We start from the raw sequence: 18,605 nt of genomic DNA on the forward strand, positions 1-18,605 counted from the left end.
TAAACAACATATATTCCTAAAAAAAATTAATGCTGTGGATGACTATAGAAGTGTTTGATTCTTCCTGTGAGAAGAAGAAGTAGATATTGGACCCTGATTCTGTTTCTTGTAGACTCTACAGCTCTATAAATGATAATCATAGCAACAATAAAGAATAAAATTTGCAAAATGCTCTTACTTGCAGCTGATTGGGCTCTAGTAGCATAATAAAATGTCTTGTAAGCCCAAGTCAAGTATAGGTCAACCAAGCATTTTGGAATGGATTAATAGATTTCAAAATACCCAGCTACATGAGACATGGCTCAAACATGCGCTTCCTTGTGAAAACAAATGTTACTGCATTCATCTACAGAGTATCCAAACTCCCCAGAAGAAACAGGCCCATCAGTGAAAAACCCCTTTTCACAATGTAAAGCATTTATAAATGTTAGGGGGATTCTCTTTCCAAAACACAATGTAAAACAGAATTTCTTGAACCCAGTTAAACTCAACATAAATAATGTTGACCTGACATATTAAGTATAGAAATGGGCCCAGAGAAGTCTTGGATGAGAGAAGAGGGAGGAGCAAGGAACCATGAGCAGAGGCTGTTTTTCTGAGTCAGAGTCTCTACCAAAAGAGAGCTTGGGCCAAATTCCTCTTCAGTGTAATGTGGAGGTCAAAGGAGACACCACAGGGATTTTAACCCTTTCCCCTAGAGCTGTGAGAGCTTCTGCAGATGACTGGTTTGCTGTTCAAGAACTCTTGTGCCTATTCTTTCTCTCATTTCTTAAAAACCAAATTATTTCAGGGTTTAGGGGTTTTTTTTTCACCTTGTAATAATGCCTTGAGATCAAATACACCTCACCACTTTTTTTTTCCTTTTTTTAGAACCTCCTTCTACAGCAGATCTCTGATAATGATATACTCTGATCCAACAGAAACCACCTGGTTTTGCTGACGTGAGTTTTGAATGAAGTATTTGGTTCAAGCTGTGAACTAGAAGAGACAGACAAACTATCTCCTCAGCAATTTTCAGCCACCATTTCTTAGTATGTGTCCCTGATAGACACACCAAAGTCCAGATATGCAAAAAGAGGCAGGTTTCTGTACAAGTGACAAGGAATCAAAGGTGTCAAGCAAACTAAAAATGCTAAAAATATCCTGAACTGCCTTAAAGCAGCATTTAACTGCATCTGACTGCACAGTGACTCCCTTCCATGGGAGAAACATTTGGGAAGAGGTGGTCACCAGCAGGTGCACGTCCCACATGGGAATGAGGTCTTGGGGGAGACCTGTGGTGGTGGCTGCTGCTGCTGCTGTGCTGCAGCACAAAAAGGAGAAAAGTTTCCATATCACTGGCTGGCTCAGAGGTTTACAGCTTTCTCCTCAGCAGCACTTCTCCAGTCCCAAGTCTCAGGCAAGGAATGTTTGCAAGCTGCAGTGCTTGGATTTGCTGCAAAAGGATAACATATTTACAATGAAAGAGCAAGGAAACATCCTTAATCCTGCCATATGGATGTCTCTATTGGAAGCCAAAAGGGGAAACATTATGCAGTATAAAGGCCAGGCTTTTCTTAATGAGGCTGATCCAACAACCACACAAGACAACAGCAGATTATCACTGACTTCAAAGGAAGCTGAATCATACCCCCAGAATGCATATGATCACAAACAGTAAGTCTTTGGAAAATATTGTCTCTAATCACCATCCCTACTCCCAGATCAGTTCCCTCTATAAGCGTTTTTTTCCAAGTTTCCCATTTTCTCAAGTTCTACGTACCAAAGTGCTGAGTTAACACAGGGCATTTATCTACACGACATTTATCTTCAGGAGATCTCACAGACAACTTAATGAATGGTCCATCAGGAAAAGAAAACAAAACAACAACAACAACAACAACAAAAAGAAAAAAATAACCACGGATATTTAGAAAAGTCCTGAGGAATGCAGTGCCTTGAGCTTCAGCATGGATGAGTTTCCTCCAGGGGCTGCAGTTCCTCACTCCATGATGCGGTGCGAGTCAGCCCCACTGAGCCCTGAGGCAGCACACAATGTTCCTCTGCTCAGCCTCTCACACGTGGCAAATGGGAAGCAGAGGCAGATTCAGCAAGCCTGTCTTATGCTGAGAAAGGAGTGAAAAGTAAGGCTGAGAGGAAAAAAAATGAAGCAGGCAGACGCTTCTCTATAAATGGCAGAAAGCAGGGAAATGCATCATTTCTTTCTAGATGGGAGAAGCAATTATCAGAGGAATTAAGTGATTCACAGAGTGCTGATTATAACTCCAGTCTTTTACACTGCCAGGAAGAGAGAAGAATGGAACAGCAGCTATAGAGTAAAGGAAAGGGCTCCTAAACTTGTGTCGAGTGCCTAAATTGGGAACCAACACTCACAGAGGAGACACTGAATCCACAGGGTGATGCCCAAGACAAGAGCCTGCTGCCTTTCCTCCTGGCTGCTTAGAAAGCCCAGGGGCCTGAGTTGCATGGCCAGGACAGTCATCACCTCACAAATGAGGTGCACATGCCCTGCTCATTCATTTCAGTCATAAAATTACACCAATGCAGATCCACACCACCAGTGCTGGAGGAAAACTGGGCCACTGGGCTGTTATTGAGCATGTTCAGATCAAATGGACAAAACCAGTAAATCTCAACACTCCCATAAAGTATCAAAGCTTAGATCTTTGGTACATAGATGAGATTTTTCAGTGTCAGAGATGCTGCAACTGTGCACCTCGGCTGAGTAATTTACCCCAGGAATCTGCAGAAAGAGGAACTGTTTCAATCTCAAATTACAGCCAACACACATTTACAGCTGCTTTGAAAAGCTATTGCTGAACTGGACTGACTTATAGACCATTACTTGCTTATAGTCCTGTCACCCAGTGTATCCACTCAGTACCATGAGCTCAGAAAAGCCGTAGAGCATCTACAACAAACAGAGTGGCAAGTCCAAAACACAATCAGCCTTTTGAGCCCTGGTCCATAGAGGTTGTAGGCAACAAACTGTGCTTTCTGAACTTCTCCAGCCCTTGCAGTAAGCAGAAGAAACACTGCAGATACATCTCCCAGCCACCTCTGTGGGGAATGCTGAGAATGCAATCATAATGAAGCATAAGGGAAAAGAATTAGCATGATAAATTAGCTGATAAATGCACAAGAAATTTCACCCCCAAAAATCACCTGTTTACTGCTCAGTCCAATATCAAGTGCATGAAAATGTCTAAGGAGAAACTGTTAGCACAGTACAGCAGCAGCTTGCCTAAACTGCCTGCACTTCAGGGGTGTCACTCACCCTGCTGACTTCAACAGTGTCTCTGAATTTGAGGGATGATTTGGGAGAGCAGTCTCATGGTCTTTTTCTCTGTTTTACTAACCTGCAGCATTGATAGAAAGCCAGGCAGTAAAGCTGACAGAGACTGTCACAAGAAGCTGTAGTGGATGGTACAGACATGAGATGAGACAGACTCCACAGAGAAAAATTGAGATCTACATAGGGCACGAGATGATTATTAAAAGTAACTGGAATCCATGTATCCAAATTTAACAACAAAGCAGCAGGCTGATTGTCAATAGGATCAGCTGAAGTATTTGGCCTGTCTTTGACAGGCCCATATGAACACTGTTTGATTTAATGTTCTCTGGCTGCTATTACCCTACAGTGTCTATTATTAAATTTGCCATTATTACGCTTTCCAAAATCTCACATTCTTTTTAGGCTGTCACAGGCAGACTGTGGGTGCAGAATAACACAGGAATATATTATTCTGTGATCACTGCCTGTACCATCATTTTGCATCAATTCTAGCTCCAGAGACCGGCTGGTGCCCAACTCAAAACCCAAAATGTCTTCAGAGAAGAACTAGCACAGTACTGCTGGCAGAGTTGCAATCTCTCCAAGTTTGCTTCAGCTTCACAGCAGCTCAGTAATTCCAGTTTCTCCCTGATTTGTTGTGGGATGATAATATGACAGACTAAAATGTGTTACAAAAGCATGACAGGCAACAACATGGCATGTGAGGATGGGATTTTACTCGAAAGATCAGCTTGCTCTCTTTCTAACCTTTTCCCACATTTACTGAAAGAACTTTGCAGATGTTCTAATTTGAAAGCAATGTCAGGCTGGAACATTTTCCAACTTGACCTCAGTCATCATTGCTGCCGCTCTGATCACACACAGCGAAGGGCTCAGTAGAACAGCTAAATCATCCCAGTTTGTTACAGGACATGCACTGTGTCAAATTTACACAAGAAAATCAAACCAACTAATTGGTTTAGGAGAGGTGAGTTGCCTTACAAGCAAGGGATAAAGAGTGACTTGTCATGTTTAATGCAGAGATTTAGCTGATTATCCCAAACTGAAGCAATACTCAAACTGACAGAGAAAAACAGCCAAGCAATTGTGTATGACTCCACTGTTTCACTTATCAGTCAACTTTGGTGTCAGCTGTAACAAGATTCAATTATATTACATGCCCCCAACAGGAAGCAGTGATTAAGTTGTCCTCATAAGATGCAAAACAAATCTATCAATAGAAGTGTCCAGCTATTGAAAGGGCTCAAAATCTTCTAAACATGGCAGTGAACAGGCCCAGAGGGCAGAAGGATGCATAAGAAACCCTCCCCAAGAGGGCCAGCTGCCCCTAGGACACTGAATTGCAGGACATTCCCAATGGGAACCCACCAGCAAATTCCCATTTAGAAATTCATCCTGGTTTTAGAGATTCCACTGCAATGTTTTTGAGGCATTGCCTTACTGTTTAGACTTCTTCATCTGCAGCTGCCAAAGCAGACAGGGAGTCCTGCAACGTTCAATTAAACATTCTCAGTCTAGGAGGTAGCACAGGGAGCCCAGTTGGACACTGGGTTTCCTGCACATCTGTCATGTCCTCTCAAAGGAAGTCTCCACCTGTTCTGCAGTGTGCAGCACTCTGGGGAGTTACAGAGTGGGAAGACTTGTTTGTCAGAGGTTTCCTCCACTACATTTAATTTCTAAATGCAGTGTTATTTCTTTCACCTAGTTTTACTAGATTTTCTCAATTCAAACTTATTACTATGCCCTTGACCTTCACTTCACTTTACTGTATTTATTCAACTTTTTTTGGTGATAACAAGTGCTTTGTTCTAGGTGTCAGGTCAACAATGCTTCAGAGATCCAAGACCTTAAATAACAATATTCCAACATTTCAGCTGCACTTAAGGGAGCAGACTGGAAAACTGGAACCGTATGGTCCATATGACAGGAAATGCTGTTGTGCACAAACACAGCAGAAGCAACAATCTCAGCCATCCCTTAATACTATGATAGTTTCTTGAATTCACACAAAGCCAAGCGTGGTTTCCCCAACCGGATTCAGAAAGCCACATCAATTTTGGTCTGATTAAAGGCTCATTCAAAACCACAAGAAGCAAAACAATTTTAAGTTTACTATGACTGCCACATTTCTGTGAGTGCTAGTACGGAAGATGAATGAAGTCCACATGGTTCCTTGCACACAGAATACAGCTCTGATTTATATTAGGAATGTGTACTCCTTTACACAATGGCTGCTTGATTGATGCAGAATGGATCATTATGTTCCAATCCAATACCTGTCCTGAACTTACCATGCAGGTATTTCATCTATTAAAGTCTACAGAAATACAACAAAATTGAATGAAGTTTCTGGTTCTGGTTCATGGTCAAAGTGTCACTGGATTTCAAAGCACGATCTTTTTTAATTTCAATATACCTTAAAACTTACTATTTTTTTAAAAAAAAGTCAGCTCTCAAAATAAGACAAACTACAGACAGCAGCTCATTGCTGCCCTGGTCATTAAAGAAGAGGCAGTGCAAGGGCACCAGGATGAAGACAGAGCTTTAGTGTGCATGTGCCCCACATGAAGAGGCCATGTGGTAACCAAAATACCAATGACTCCAGGCAGAGAACTTCCATGCTTAGAAGCTGTTTAGCCTGGGAAAGGCTGGGGGATAACCCAGCTGCTGCCTGCCACTGCCCAGAAAGGCAAATGGAAAAGGCAGCACTAGCCACTTCCTGGAGGTGAAAGGATGAAGGACAACAGTCACAAGGAGCAACAAGGAGAATTCAGACTGGATGGAAAGAAAAATTTGTTCAGAGTGACATCAAGAAAACATTCTTCACAATGGAGGCTAAGCAATGGAGAAGGCTGCACAGGGAGGAAGTGAAGCCATCCTCCCATGGTATTTTGAAAACTCAACCAGATGTAGCCCTAAGAAACCTCATCTGAATTTGAAATGAGCCCTGCTTTGAGCAGAGGCTGGTCCAGTTGACCCCACAGTCCCTTCCAACCTGAATTTTTTGTTTGTGCCTCACACTAGACTGCTTAGAGCATTGCTCAAGATTCACACCTTTCTTTTCTAGTATTTTAACATTTCCTTGCATTACAAATATTAATTCTAAGGGATGGGAAGACATGACACAATTAAGTTTATTACTACAGCAACAATGTTTTAACTGCCTACAAGTTTTAGGGAGGCAAGGAGATTCAACAAGGTACAGGAGAAAAGACCCACCAGCACCTCTAGGGGAAGTGTTTGCAAAGAAAATTCAAAGCACAGTGACAGAGCCCTTTATTGCTTTGAAGCAGATGTAGATCTATAAAATAAACTCACTGTTGCAGACACCTGGTTTGCATGAGCACAAAACTGCTACTTGGAGACTGAGGTCTAGCACCACTGGTATAAATTATGCAGATGTGATACACAAAACTACGATAGTTTCTTTAAAGCTGGAGATCAAACCACTTTGGCTTGTCTTTAATCATGCCTGACAGTTTATAAGAATTATACTGGTTTGGTATTCCCCCTGCACTGCTGCATTGAATGAAGTGCTTGGAAAGAGGTTGTTAAAAAGCAGTATAAAACAATGAAGTTCTGTGTTTGTCCACAGATCTGAAATTTTGCATTCTCTTCCCACTGCCCTGCCAAAATGCCCAAATTATAGTCTTGAAGGAGCTGGTTTATAGTACCCATGAGTTGGAAAAGCCCATTATGATTTCGTTTTACTGAACCCAAGATTTCTTCTCATTTGAAGGAAGCTTCTTACCAGTCCTGCACATTTTACTTCAATATTTAGCAAACCAGACAAGGAAAAGAATCATTACCCCCCAAAATCTGGTGCCACATTGACAAGTCCTGAGCAAAGATGAGCACCGTAACTAACACATAATACATTTTCAAGTGTGAATAGCAGGATGGTCTGCCATAGAAAGGGCTGATGATCATATAAGGATGCTCTACACAGAAAAAGACTTTTAAGTATCTACAAAAGTTTTCATCTTAACTAATAGACACCAGGCAGGAGCTGAAAGCTCTGCCATTTTTTAAATGCCGTAGAGGAAGTAAATGCAAAGAGTAAATTCCTATTTTCACTGAGGCTGACAAGCCAGAGACAGAATTTGGGTCTGACAGAGCCCCAGGCTCCAATTTGTGGCCACTGTTCTTTGCTATATCAACTAATATGACCAAGAATATTGTTTTTCTATTGTCTTTGTTTGCCTCTCAAACATTTGTAAGCACTATTAGAGTGCCTTTTTTACCAGACTAAACAGGCCCAGCTTGTCAGTGTCTCTTCAGAGGATGTGTACTCTAGGGTCCCAGACTGTCTTGGTAGCCCTCCAGCTTTCAAAATATAAAGATTCATTGTCCAAAGTAAAATGAAGTCCCCTTTGTATGTGTTGTAATAATATAACACTGAAAGAGTTAAAAACAATGCAGATATTCATCACTCGTGCAAAAAAAAATTGTGCTCTGAAGGGCTGCCCAATTTTCAGTAATTATAACAACTTTTTTTGATGTTAAAAGAATGTATGCATAGGCCATACATTTCCTTCTAAGACCAAAAGAAACATGTTTTTCTTATGAAGCTAAATGAAAGCAGTGTTTTTTGTTGTGCATTCCCGATGGTGTATAGCTAAAGGAAATTAATTCCTCTTTAACTAGGAACGGGGACTTGGAAGAGACCAGGAACAGAGCCACAAACAGCTGCTCTGGGGCAGTCCACACCGGAGTCCTGAAAAGCACAGGCTGATCAGACAAGGCCTCTGAGGTTAATCTTGCTATTGGATAGTTCTGTAAACACTGCCTCGAGTCCTGTTCTTAACATTTTTACACCACTCAAGGCTTCAAGCCAAGGCCTCGATAAAAAGAATGATTTGGTTCTTGAAAAGCATTGGCAAAAAGCTGACCAAACAGTCTGTTTCCAATACTACCAGTGAAGTCTGAAAGAATCAAGACTTCCTGCATGCAGCCTGAGAGCTACATTTGCACTGAAGGATCAAACCCGTTTAGCCTCCATTTAATCTCTCTTTACTGACAGCACTGAATGTTCCTGCACAGGGCATGTGTTCAGCAATACCCAGAGCCACTCAACATCCTGCTGTGAGCCCGTGTTCTGCAGTAGCTTCTTACCTACAATGTCTTCATAGGCATTTTCTTCTAAAGTGCTCTTGGATCCAAATTTGTGCTGGCTCTCAGTTCCATTTTCAGTCGGGGAGGGAGGGTACAGGGATTGCAGGCTTGAGGCATCCTCAAACTCAAAGGATTTTCTAAAGTTTAAAACAATAACAATTAGTAACAAGAATGCAAAATCATTCAAACATTTAGATGAGCATTTGCATGTTAAGAAATATATATATAAAATGAACCATAATTTAAAAAAAAAATCTCATATCATGCTTTAAGGACTAGCTTTTAGCAGACACTAAGTCCTCACTAAGTGCTCACAGCAGTCTCTAGTAGAGCCATCTATGACAGTTCTATGAATTGGAAGTATTGTTATCCCCATTATGCAGACGGGAAGAAAATACCAAGAAAATATGTTCTGTTTTTCCAAGTTTACAGAGTAAGTTAGCAGCACAGTCCTCAGATTAGAAATTACTTTGGTTTTTCCAGAGGCCCCAGAAACATGTGGCCTTCTGTCCCAAAGAAAGACACGGCCTCTGAAAAGCATTCCTGCACTGGTTGCTCTGGGAGATGTAGCCCTTAGTTTGACAGCACTCACAAGTCTTGAACCTTTGGATATGTTCCTGCTCAGAGTTCAGTGCACAAATGCCAAAGGGAGACTCGTGTGCCCGTCATCCTGGCACACCCCATGCCAAGCACTGGCAGCAAAGGAGAAAGCATTGAGGAAATTAGTGCTCTCTGGGGTGCCTGAGCAGTTTGGGTGATGGCTCATGGGTTGAAAGCCTGGCCTTTCTGGCAGGAAGGTGAGGACCAGATGGGTCAGATGAAGCCACACAATTTGTCTCCCACCTGCGGTGATTCACCACCTCCCACCCACACCTGCCCCAGTGCTGCTGAGCAGTTCTAGAGGGAGAAAAGCCCAAGTTCTTCCTACTCTCCAGTTCACCCAGCCCCTGCTCTCTGGAGCAGTATCTGCACTCAAGGTGGGAGGCCCATGATTTGCAGTGGCAGCAGAACAGGGGCTGGCACTCATTGGATTGATTTACTGCTGAGAATGAAATGGTGAGAAAAACAGGCTCAGGTCAGAGCGTAAATCCCATGGTGCTGCAAGGCTTCCGTGGACTGTGCTGGTGCCCAGACTCCACTCACTGAGCCCCAACCTCGATTAACAATAAATCATCCTGCCCTCAACCCCCCTTGTTCTTCTTCTTCCCAGCTGGAGCAGAGCACATGTTACAGCATATCCATGTGGCAGTGACAGAGTCTCATGAGACTGGCCTGTGAATTGGTTCGAGCATCCCTACAGGTAACGCAGTGACCATCACACAGGACACTGCATTTGAAAAGAGCATTTCCTGTTTGTCTGCTGGAACAGGTTACGGCTGAGACTGAGCTGAAGAGCCTTCTCTCTCTCCTTTCCCTAATCTTCAGAATATCCAGATCCAAGTTACTCACATCAGGATTGTGGCAGAAAAAATCTGTGCATGTCAGATCCCGACACCTGCTCCTCCACAGCTCCTCACAGTTACAAAGGATACAGACACACTGAAGGCATAGATGTATGAAGACATACATCTATGTATGAGATGAGACTTTCTAAAGTAGTCAAATATCCAGCTCCTATACATTTCAAGGCACTGCTATGATGTGGTCTCACTGTATAGGATGACAGGAATGGCTTTGTGGACCGACACTCAGCTGTGGTCCATGTGTCCCAAGTCTATCCTGTGACACTCTCTCCTGCACTGTGTGTGTGCCAGAGTATTTCCAGCTGCTGGGGAACACCCAGCTCACACCACTCTGAAATGTTAAAGCTTAAATGTTAAACCAGATCCAGCCTGGCTTTCTGCTAGCAGGCAAACATGAGAGACTTCCTCCATATTGCAAGAGTGTTGAATTAGCCACCAAAAATAAAATCAGTGCTTTCAACCGAAGTATTGGGAAAATAAATACCCTCAGTCTGTTCTCATGACATTGCAGTGCAAAGCATGTGTCTGTTCAGTCTGAAACACACAGCTACAAGCTCAGGCACAATGAGTTATGTCTGTTCTCAAAAAAATAACAGTTTAGGTACTGAGATTTCAGTAATTACTATCAAACAAATATTGTCATTCTTAGATGACTTCTGCAGTCTTTAGTGCTTTGTAAATCTTGGAGTTGTCCTTCCTGTAACTGAAGGAAGAACAGTAGTGGAGACAATAAAATTAAGATTTTTTATAAAGGATTTCCACTCAGCCAGCAAACCTGAGATTTTTGGAGGGTTGGTTTGAACTTATTTAGATCATGTTTATCAAGAGGTCTGTCCAGAGAAATCATTAAACTGCTGTGGGTAAAGCAGTTACAAATGAATGGATACCTACCCAGTAAAATGTCAAACTGATTTGCAAGAATCATCAGATACACATGACAACCCTGTTAATCCTACAATTTATATTCTACAACTTAAATTGATAAATAATGCGCTTTGGAAGGCTTTTTTCCCCTGGATCTAACCCAGGCCTGAAGCTCCTTTGCTGAACTGTGCTGTTGTCTGACTCTGCTATGACAGACTGAAACTGAAGAAAAGCAGGTGCAGGCAGGATTATACCTCTTCTGGAAAGAAGCTTCAAAACTTCATCTCAAAACCTCATTTTGATAAAATACTGTGATTCTTAGATGACATGCCCATTTTCCAATAAAGGAAACATTTACACCAGAACATTTAAAAATTATTGTCTGTCTTCTGCACATTGCAAATGCTGTGCTGAACAAGGGCAACTGAGGGCAGCTTTACTTCACAGGTTTTCCTTATAAACTAGATTTATTTCCTCTCAGATTATTGCCAGGACTCAAAGATAAGCACTGCTGGTCAGAGCTTGACTTTCCACATCCCCTCCATGCCTTTCTGGAAGAAACAACAGAGCTCAGCAGAGCTGTTTGATCTTTCAGAAGCAGGTGTCTCCTGAGAGAAAAGGACAGAACCGAAGGCTCCTGTTCTCTTCCTGTCCCAGTGTAATTCAGGTGAGGTTGTGCTAAAAAAACTTTTAATAATTAAGCCAACATAAACCAGCAGAATCTGAAGGGATAGTGTGCATCTGAGATGCTGTTTAGCAGTCCCTTGCAAATCTCATCACTAAATATCAAGGGAGGGTGTGTATCATACACATGCAAAGACAGGTGAGTTCATTAAAAATACTGCAATTCGAATGCTTAGCAACAACTATACCTACAGTTTTCCAAACCATGAGCAGAATGAGTTTTACCATGTCTAGAACTCGAGAGCAAGCCAAGCTCCACAAATTTCTGAGGAAATATAGCCATATACTCTCCCCATCATTAATTCAGGAAGGACATAGAGAACTTTTTGTGATAAAACAGTTTTCTCAGCATTAATGCTCTACAGCTGTTGATAATAATTTAGGATAATATACTTAAGGACTGAATTAAATAAAATCACCTACATTGCATAAAACTGACACAACTGCTATAGTAATGAGCTTTGGAAATAGAAAATTTCTGCAAACACACTTTACATGAAAACAGATTGTGAGAGATCAACTGTGGTCCCACTATTGGACAGTAATGAAGTTATGATCCATTAAAAATCACAAATAAGGGCATTTGTGCCAGAATGAACTAGATAACCTTTATCACACCTAACCTAGGATATTTTTCGGAAATTGAGGAATGCAGATTTTAGAGCTCCAAAACTGAAGGCATTCAAAGGTATTCTACCAGTGCATTCCATCAATGCAAGCCAGCAGAAAAAAAAACTTGTCTTGCATGCAATTCCTAGATTATCTTATGTCAAAAGCACTGCATTAGAGGGAGGATTTAAAATACTGCTACTGCAAAAATATAGCCCATTTATTTATTTATTTGGAGAATCGAGTGCATTTCCTTGGCTTTTACCTATTCTGGGATTTTCTGTGGAAGCGCGACTCTTTCTTCTGCCTCCTGGTGACAGGGGGCGCAGGAGTGGACGGGAGGGGAGGAGGAGCAGCAGGCGTGGGAGATGGAGGTAGGCCATTGCTTGGTTTGCTTTTGTGGGACTTGTCTGCCTCGTACTCGAAGGTGCGTTTGGGCTTGGGGACGGGATTCACGGCGCTCTTAGCCGCGCTTTCCCGGAGCACTTTGGGGCCAGCTGAGTTCACAGTCACCCCCTGTTTTGTTTTACTGCTTTTCTCAGCCTCGGGAGGTGTTTCTGGTTCACTCCCCAAAATAACACTCCCTCCTTTGCTATCGCTCAGGGTTTCACTCAGTCCTTCCACAGTACTCAGAGTCCCAGACTTTTTCCTCCCTTTGTCAACACTGTAGCAGCTACTTGGTAACTGGGGGAGGCCTCTGCCCGACTGCTCCTTCAGTGCCTGCTCGATCTTCTGGATTCTGTTGAGCACAGCAGAGGACTCTTTCCTCACGTGGCTCTTAAGGAAAGTGGCAGAAGGAGGTTCGCTCCTGCCTGGTCTCTTGTCAAACCGATGGCAGGAATCCCTGTCCAGCAGTTCCTCCTCCTCTGTTTCCGGGTAAGAGCACTCGGAGAATGTTCGGCTCATTCTTCTGAGCCCTTTGAAATCAAAGGTCTTGTCGCTGCAGGGAGAGGTCAGCACGCTGGGGCAGCTCTCACTGCCCGACCTCTCCCCAGCATCCCTCTTGTCCATGCACACACTCGTCCTGGGGGACAGCTCCCGGCGGCATTCCCATTCTGTGATCTTCTGCCTGATGTCCAGCGCCTGCGAGCGGACGCTCACCCTGCTGATGGAGAGGGTCCTCAATTTGGAGGCATTGCCCAAGGACAGAGTGCTTCGGGCAAGTGGATGGCTCCCTATTGCTTCCCCATCCTGACCCTCATTTGGACTCTCCTTTTGGTCAGCCTTGAACACGGACAGCCTTTTATCCAAGGCCCCCACACTGATGGCTTTGAGGGGGTGGCTCGGGGAGTCGGTGTCCGACGGGCTCGTGGAGGTGCTTCGCAGCGTGGACGTGCGGCTGTTCCAGTCCTTGAGGCACAGCCTGGACCTGGAGACTTTGGAGAGCCCGGTGGAGCGGGAAGAGTCCTCGCTGTCACTGAGGGGGTAGGCAGGGCTCCTCTGGGGGGACAGCAGGGGCGGCGGAGTGGCTGACTGGCACCTGGAAGCAGAAAGAAATAAAAAAATCAAGGCCCCGGGGAAACTGGAGTTATTTGCCAACTTTCTTCTTTCCATCCTGCAAGACCACCCCAAAGTGTCCTTACGATGCCAGTGACCATTCAGCCATGGAGTTGAGGGTGGGAGGTGGCAGCATTTAACCAGTGTCAGTGATGGGCCATGAGCAGGACACTTGGCACATCCAAAACAAGTTTTCTCACCTCTGTTTGACCCCCAGCTTTTCCAAGTTTCCTGAACTTAAACCCAGCTGAGATTCTCATAGCAAACCTCTGCCTTGAAAACATCTATCACCTGCAGAGGAGTAGAACTGGTTCATCTTTGGTCTGATGCTGTGGCAAACAGATCAAATTCCCCTACCAAACAGAAGTAATTTCTTATCAAAAGAATATTACACACTGAGAAAACACATTGATCTTCTCACACTATGTGCTGAAGAATATAAACTACATAGAAAGATCTCAGTGTTACCCTTGGAACAAATTCTAGCCACGGTTTGCAAAATCAGCTATTGTTACTGGAGTTTTGTACATTGTTGCAAGTACTTTTAAGAACAAAAAGACACAAGGAAATTAAATAATGCATTATTCATTTGGCTCATCAGTGATGAGCCAGCAGTAAGGAAATTAAGCCAAAGCCATGTCAAAAAAGGGGGTTTGCTTGCCTGCCAAAATCCATACCTACAAATCATAGCAGAAATAATAACTATTTTAACATTAAGTCCTTTCTGTTCCAAACAGTACAGGAAAGAAGAGGGAAGACCCATAAGTAATGCCTTGCATATGCTATTAAGTTGATGCTGTGTGAACACTGGGGACAACAAGCTGGTTTCTTATCAACTGTCCTGTACACAGGCAAGATCCAAATGAAAGAACTGCTTGACCAAAAGAAATCAGGGGAGCAAATGTCTGCACTATAGCAAAGAGAGAAGAGATTCAGAAGATCTCTGCTGCTATATTGTTTTCTTCCCGACAGCCAGCCAATACCTACAGCAGAAGTGCCAATTTCTGTGCACTAATCCAAAAAACCCAGAGCACTGGGGTGATTTCTGAAAAATTTACTTTGACACAGGAAATATTTTCTTTTTCTTCAAATGCAACCTAAAACCAAATTATCAGATTTCATCCCAGTTTCTTACAGTGGATACTTCACAATCAAAGCTCAAAAACAGCACAAAAAAGAAAAGTTCTGGTCAGAAAAAGACAGTCAAATTATCACAAAAGGGAACTGATCTCCTTTTTCAGAGGCCTGAGACAAGCAAGTCTATTTGTCACAGAAGTTACACCACTTGGTGACTTTTAATTCTTCACTGTTTTGAAAGATAAACATGCCTGTAGGAAAAGAGATCTCATGTCAAAGATGATGGCAAAGACTCCTACAACAATCGCCTAAAGCAGTTATTTCGGGACAGAAAGGATGCCAGAATATGCTCTTTGCTTCCTAGAAGTTGAATTTCCAGCCATTCTATACCGCTGCAGACAGGTGTCTTAAGAGATCTCAGAAGATCAAAAGCAGGTGACAGATGATGAGTGGTTTTGGCTGGCTCTTGAAGCTCAGTTTGTAGTGGATTACCTGGAATTCCTTGGCAGACATACCCTTATAGAACCTGAAGATGAAACCTAAATCAGCCACTTCAGGCTTAGTGGGGCACCCTGATCCTTCATTATTTCAGCCTGTCTCATCTCTGTTTCTTCAGGTTAATACCACAAAGCCAAAATTTTATATTATTAGTAACACTGCCTTAGCTTAGATTTGAGATCATGTTCTCCTAATTCTTTCATGTCGTGCAGACTCATCCCAGAGCTGCACTGACATTTCTCTCAAGGAAACAGGCATCACCCAGTGGAAGTGTATTTTATGTCTAAAGACTACAGCCTCCACTACACCTTAGAAGCTGCATGTTGGCTAAACCCACTGTCAGGATTCAGCTACAGGATAAGGACAGAAGAGGCCCTGTGGAACTCTTTAGCATGTTACAACTTGCTTATGAGACTCTGATCTGTACTGGCAATAGCAAGAATACAATATAAAATAACAGGGGTAAGGTCAGTAAAATGGGACAGCAGAGGTGAAGAGCATGCTGACAATCAGAGAATCAGAGACACCTCTCTCTGCCTTTGGCACACTGCACAGAAAATACCACAGGCATAGACCTTTATCTCCTTACAATCTAAGAAATATCTTTTTAGTTATTGCCACTGTCAGGAAAAGGTTTGGTGATTCATCAGGGAGGGAGGAAAGGGGGGAAATTATTGCCTGCATAACCTGAAGATGTTACAAAATGTTTCTTCTTAAGAGGTATGAGCCATTCTTTTAAATCCCAGGTTCCCACTATGGTAACTGCAATTAAGGCTTCATCTTGAAACCCCCAAATTCAGTTACAAAACTCCCAGTCACTTCCCCCTGCTAGACCAGGGCTGCAGAGCCACAGGCCTTTCTGCAGGACTTTGTCCTCAAAGACTTCTCAGTTAAGAAATGGATTCTGTTTTACACTGTATTACACCCTAAATTTGAGTAATTCAGAGAACATCTATAGGACTTATTCAACAACAAAGAGGAAGAGAGCTTTGTCCCAAAGGTTTCAGCATGAATTCTCTAAAGGATGCTGGTAAGTAAGAATGAAAGAAAAAAACAAGTCCAAAAGCTGATCAGTGGATAATAAAATGGTTCTTCTCCAAGAAACCTACTTCTATTAGAAGAATATTCTCTTGCAGCACAATAGTTACACAGACTTTAAAACCAGTATTACTGGACAGAGATGAATAATTAAGAAACTTGCAACCTTCCAAAAAAAGATTGAAAAGCAAAATGCTTTTAATTGAAGGTTTCTACATACAGAATGATACGGTGCAGCACCTCACAATGCATATCATTACATAAACTTTCCAAATATCATATATAAACAGCATAAATTGATATTATGGAATCAAGTTTAGCTTTCTTAAGAAGTTCCCTTGACCAACACCTTCGTTCTGAGCAAGGATTATTTCTTTGAGGATATCAGCATTTCACAAAAGACGTGAAAAGCTAAAAGAACTTATATAATAGTTGCTCTGTTATAAGTTGCTGTGATTCCCTAAGGGCGTTCTTCCAACACACAGGCTTAGGTGTGCAGTGCCCAAACCCCTGGCAAGTCAGGTGTGCACTGCAGTCTCAAAGGCTGACAAGCAGCCACGATGTCCTCTAAACAGGTGACAAATCCTGGAGCCACCTTTCTACTGGGACTGATTACTGCTCACCAAGGAGAGCAGACAGAATCCAAGAATCCAAGAGGTGCTTTCCAGCTCTCTAGACCATGCTCAGCTTTGCTATTGTGATTTGTTCCTTGAGAAATCAGTAGTTACCCACAGTAGGAGGAAACTGATAATATCAGTCATGCTCTGTAGGATTTTGAACTATAGATGCAACTGATTTCACATTGTGATTCGGTATCTTCTCTTCAGTTTCTCTTTTTCTCACCCGAACATAGAAAAAACTTGTAATTTACAAAAATTGTAACCCCTGAGGGCTGCTCTCAAATGTTCATATATTCTATTGTTTTCTCTAGTAAAGGCATTTCCTTCCACCAGGTCCAGTGAACACATGTGGATAACAGCAGAGCTGTATCTCAGCTGCACCAAGAACAGAACAGACTCACTTGCTTTAAGATAATTTGTAACCTACTCTTCACAAGGCAAAAGACGAAAAAACTGAGTTACTGCCTTTTATCAAGGCTGACTTGTACTAAAAATCTATGGGGATGGAGAAGGGCTCGTTCTTCATGCCAAAAGCGCCTGAGTTCTCACCCTCTATCTGACCCAAAAGTCAAAAAGTCTTCCATTTTGGACAAGACAGCAATCTTCTTCCTGCAAAATGTGAGTGCTAACATTTGCTTGTATGTAGAAGAGGAGAAATTTAATTCCTGGAAGCCACTCTGAAAGTGAGCAGTACAAAATTAATATTAAAACTAGGGAGCTTGGCCTTTTGATCCAGTTGAGCAGAAGCACAGTTCCTTCCTCCTTCCAATGCCAAACATCAGCTCCAGAAAAGAGGAAAAATGGGTGCAGGAAATTCCTACAACTTCATGAGTAACTTTTAACAATGGGAGGCAGCCAGAAGAGTGGCTCAAGAGCTGGGTTTGTCTCTTTTGGAAATCACAGCATGGATGGATAATCAGAATGTGCATTTGTTAAGGCATTTATATGCAAGATCCACCAATTTATATACACTATGAAATATCTTAGGTTGCATTTCAGGCTCTAACAGTGACTGGAGTGACTTGCCTTGAAAGAGTTACAGGACTCCCAACTCTCACTGCCCTGTTCTGACCTCTGAGCTAAGCAGCTCCTACTCTGCAGCACTGTTTTAGCTTTCCTGAAGTGTCAGGAGTGATCCCACAGATCACATCCTGTCCTGAGGAAAGGCAAGCTGGAAGAAGCCACTCAGCAGTTTTTCAGTTTTGTAAATCCCATCTGCTCTTCTTAAACTGACATGTACAGAATAGAAGGGCAGATTTTGGCTCTCTGATCCAGGGAATTTCCCACTTCAGCGTGCTCATGCATGGGAGCCTATTTACTGAAAAAAGAACAAGGAACATGATGACAAAAAGGTCCTGGGTTTTCCAAGCTCCTGTTGATGAGACTGTCATTTCCCAGTGACACTGATGTTGGGTGCAAGGACTCCCAGCACTGGTTTTACTCCTCAGGACTTTCTCCCTACTTTTATTAGGAAAAATATTGCTTTCTTAGTAATTTATTTATGGCTTTTTTTCTCATTCCTGGTTTTTCTCAGGGCATTGTGCCATTTCATCAGGACAACCTAATCTGTTTCAGGGTAACAATAACATCAGAATCAGCTGTAACCATAGAATTGTGAGTTTGGGAATGAGTAGATTTGGCCTGCCACACAGCACTAGAGACTTCTTGTTACTCTAGCCAATATTTGAAGAGATCTGAATGAAAAGCAACAGAAATTTCTCTTTGAAAGGCAAAAAAACTCCTGTTTAATGCATACACAAAAAAATTTTCTACATACCTGCCCTGATAGGTAAATGAGTATGTAACCTTGAAATTCTATGAAAATTTGTAAGAGAGAATGCT

The 18,605-nt window shown here is 42.5% G+C and overlaps 1 protein-coding gene across 4 annotated transcripts in view; it reads right to left on the minus strand.

Annotated features, from left to right (window-relative positions):
- Positions 1-18,605, minus strand: part of DENND2B (DENN domain containing 2B) — a 150,782-nt gene that overhangs the window by 46,015 nt on the left and 86,162 nt on the right. For all 4 annotated transcript variants that reach the window (XR_014590287.1, XM_083862958.1, XM_083862957.1 and 1 more), the window contains 2 exons: positions 12,299-13,513; positions 8,414-8,550 (listed from right to left, as the gene is read on the minus strand). Coding sequence is in view for 3 of the 4 variants with exons in the window: in XM_083862958.1 (XP_083719084.1) it covers positions 8,414-8,550; positions 12,299-13,513 (1,352 nt within the window). In the remaining variant the exon portion in view is untranslated. The remainder of the gene's footprint in view (positions 1-8,413; positions 8,551-12,298; positions 13,514-18,605) is intronic.

Source organism: Zosterops lateralis (assembly GCF_965231275.1).
Source record: "Zosterops lateralis genome assembly, chromosome: 6".
In the NCBI taxonomy this organism is placed as follows: Eukaryota; Metazoa; Chordata; class Aves; order Passeriformes; family Zosteropidae; genus Zosterops; species Zosterops lateralis.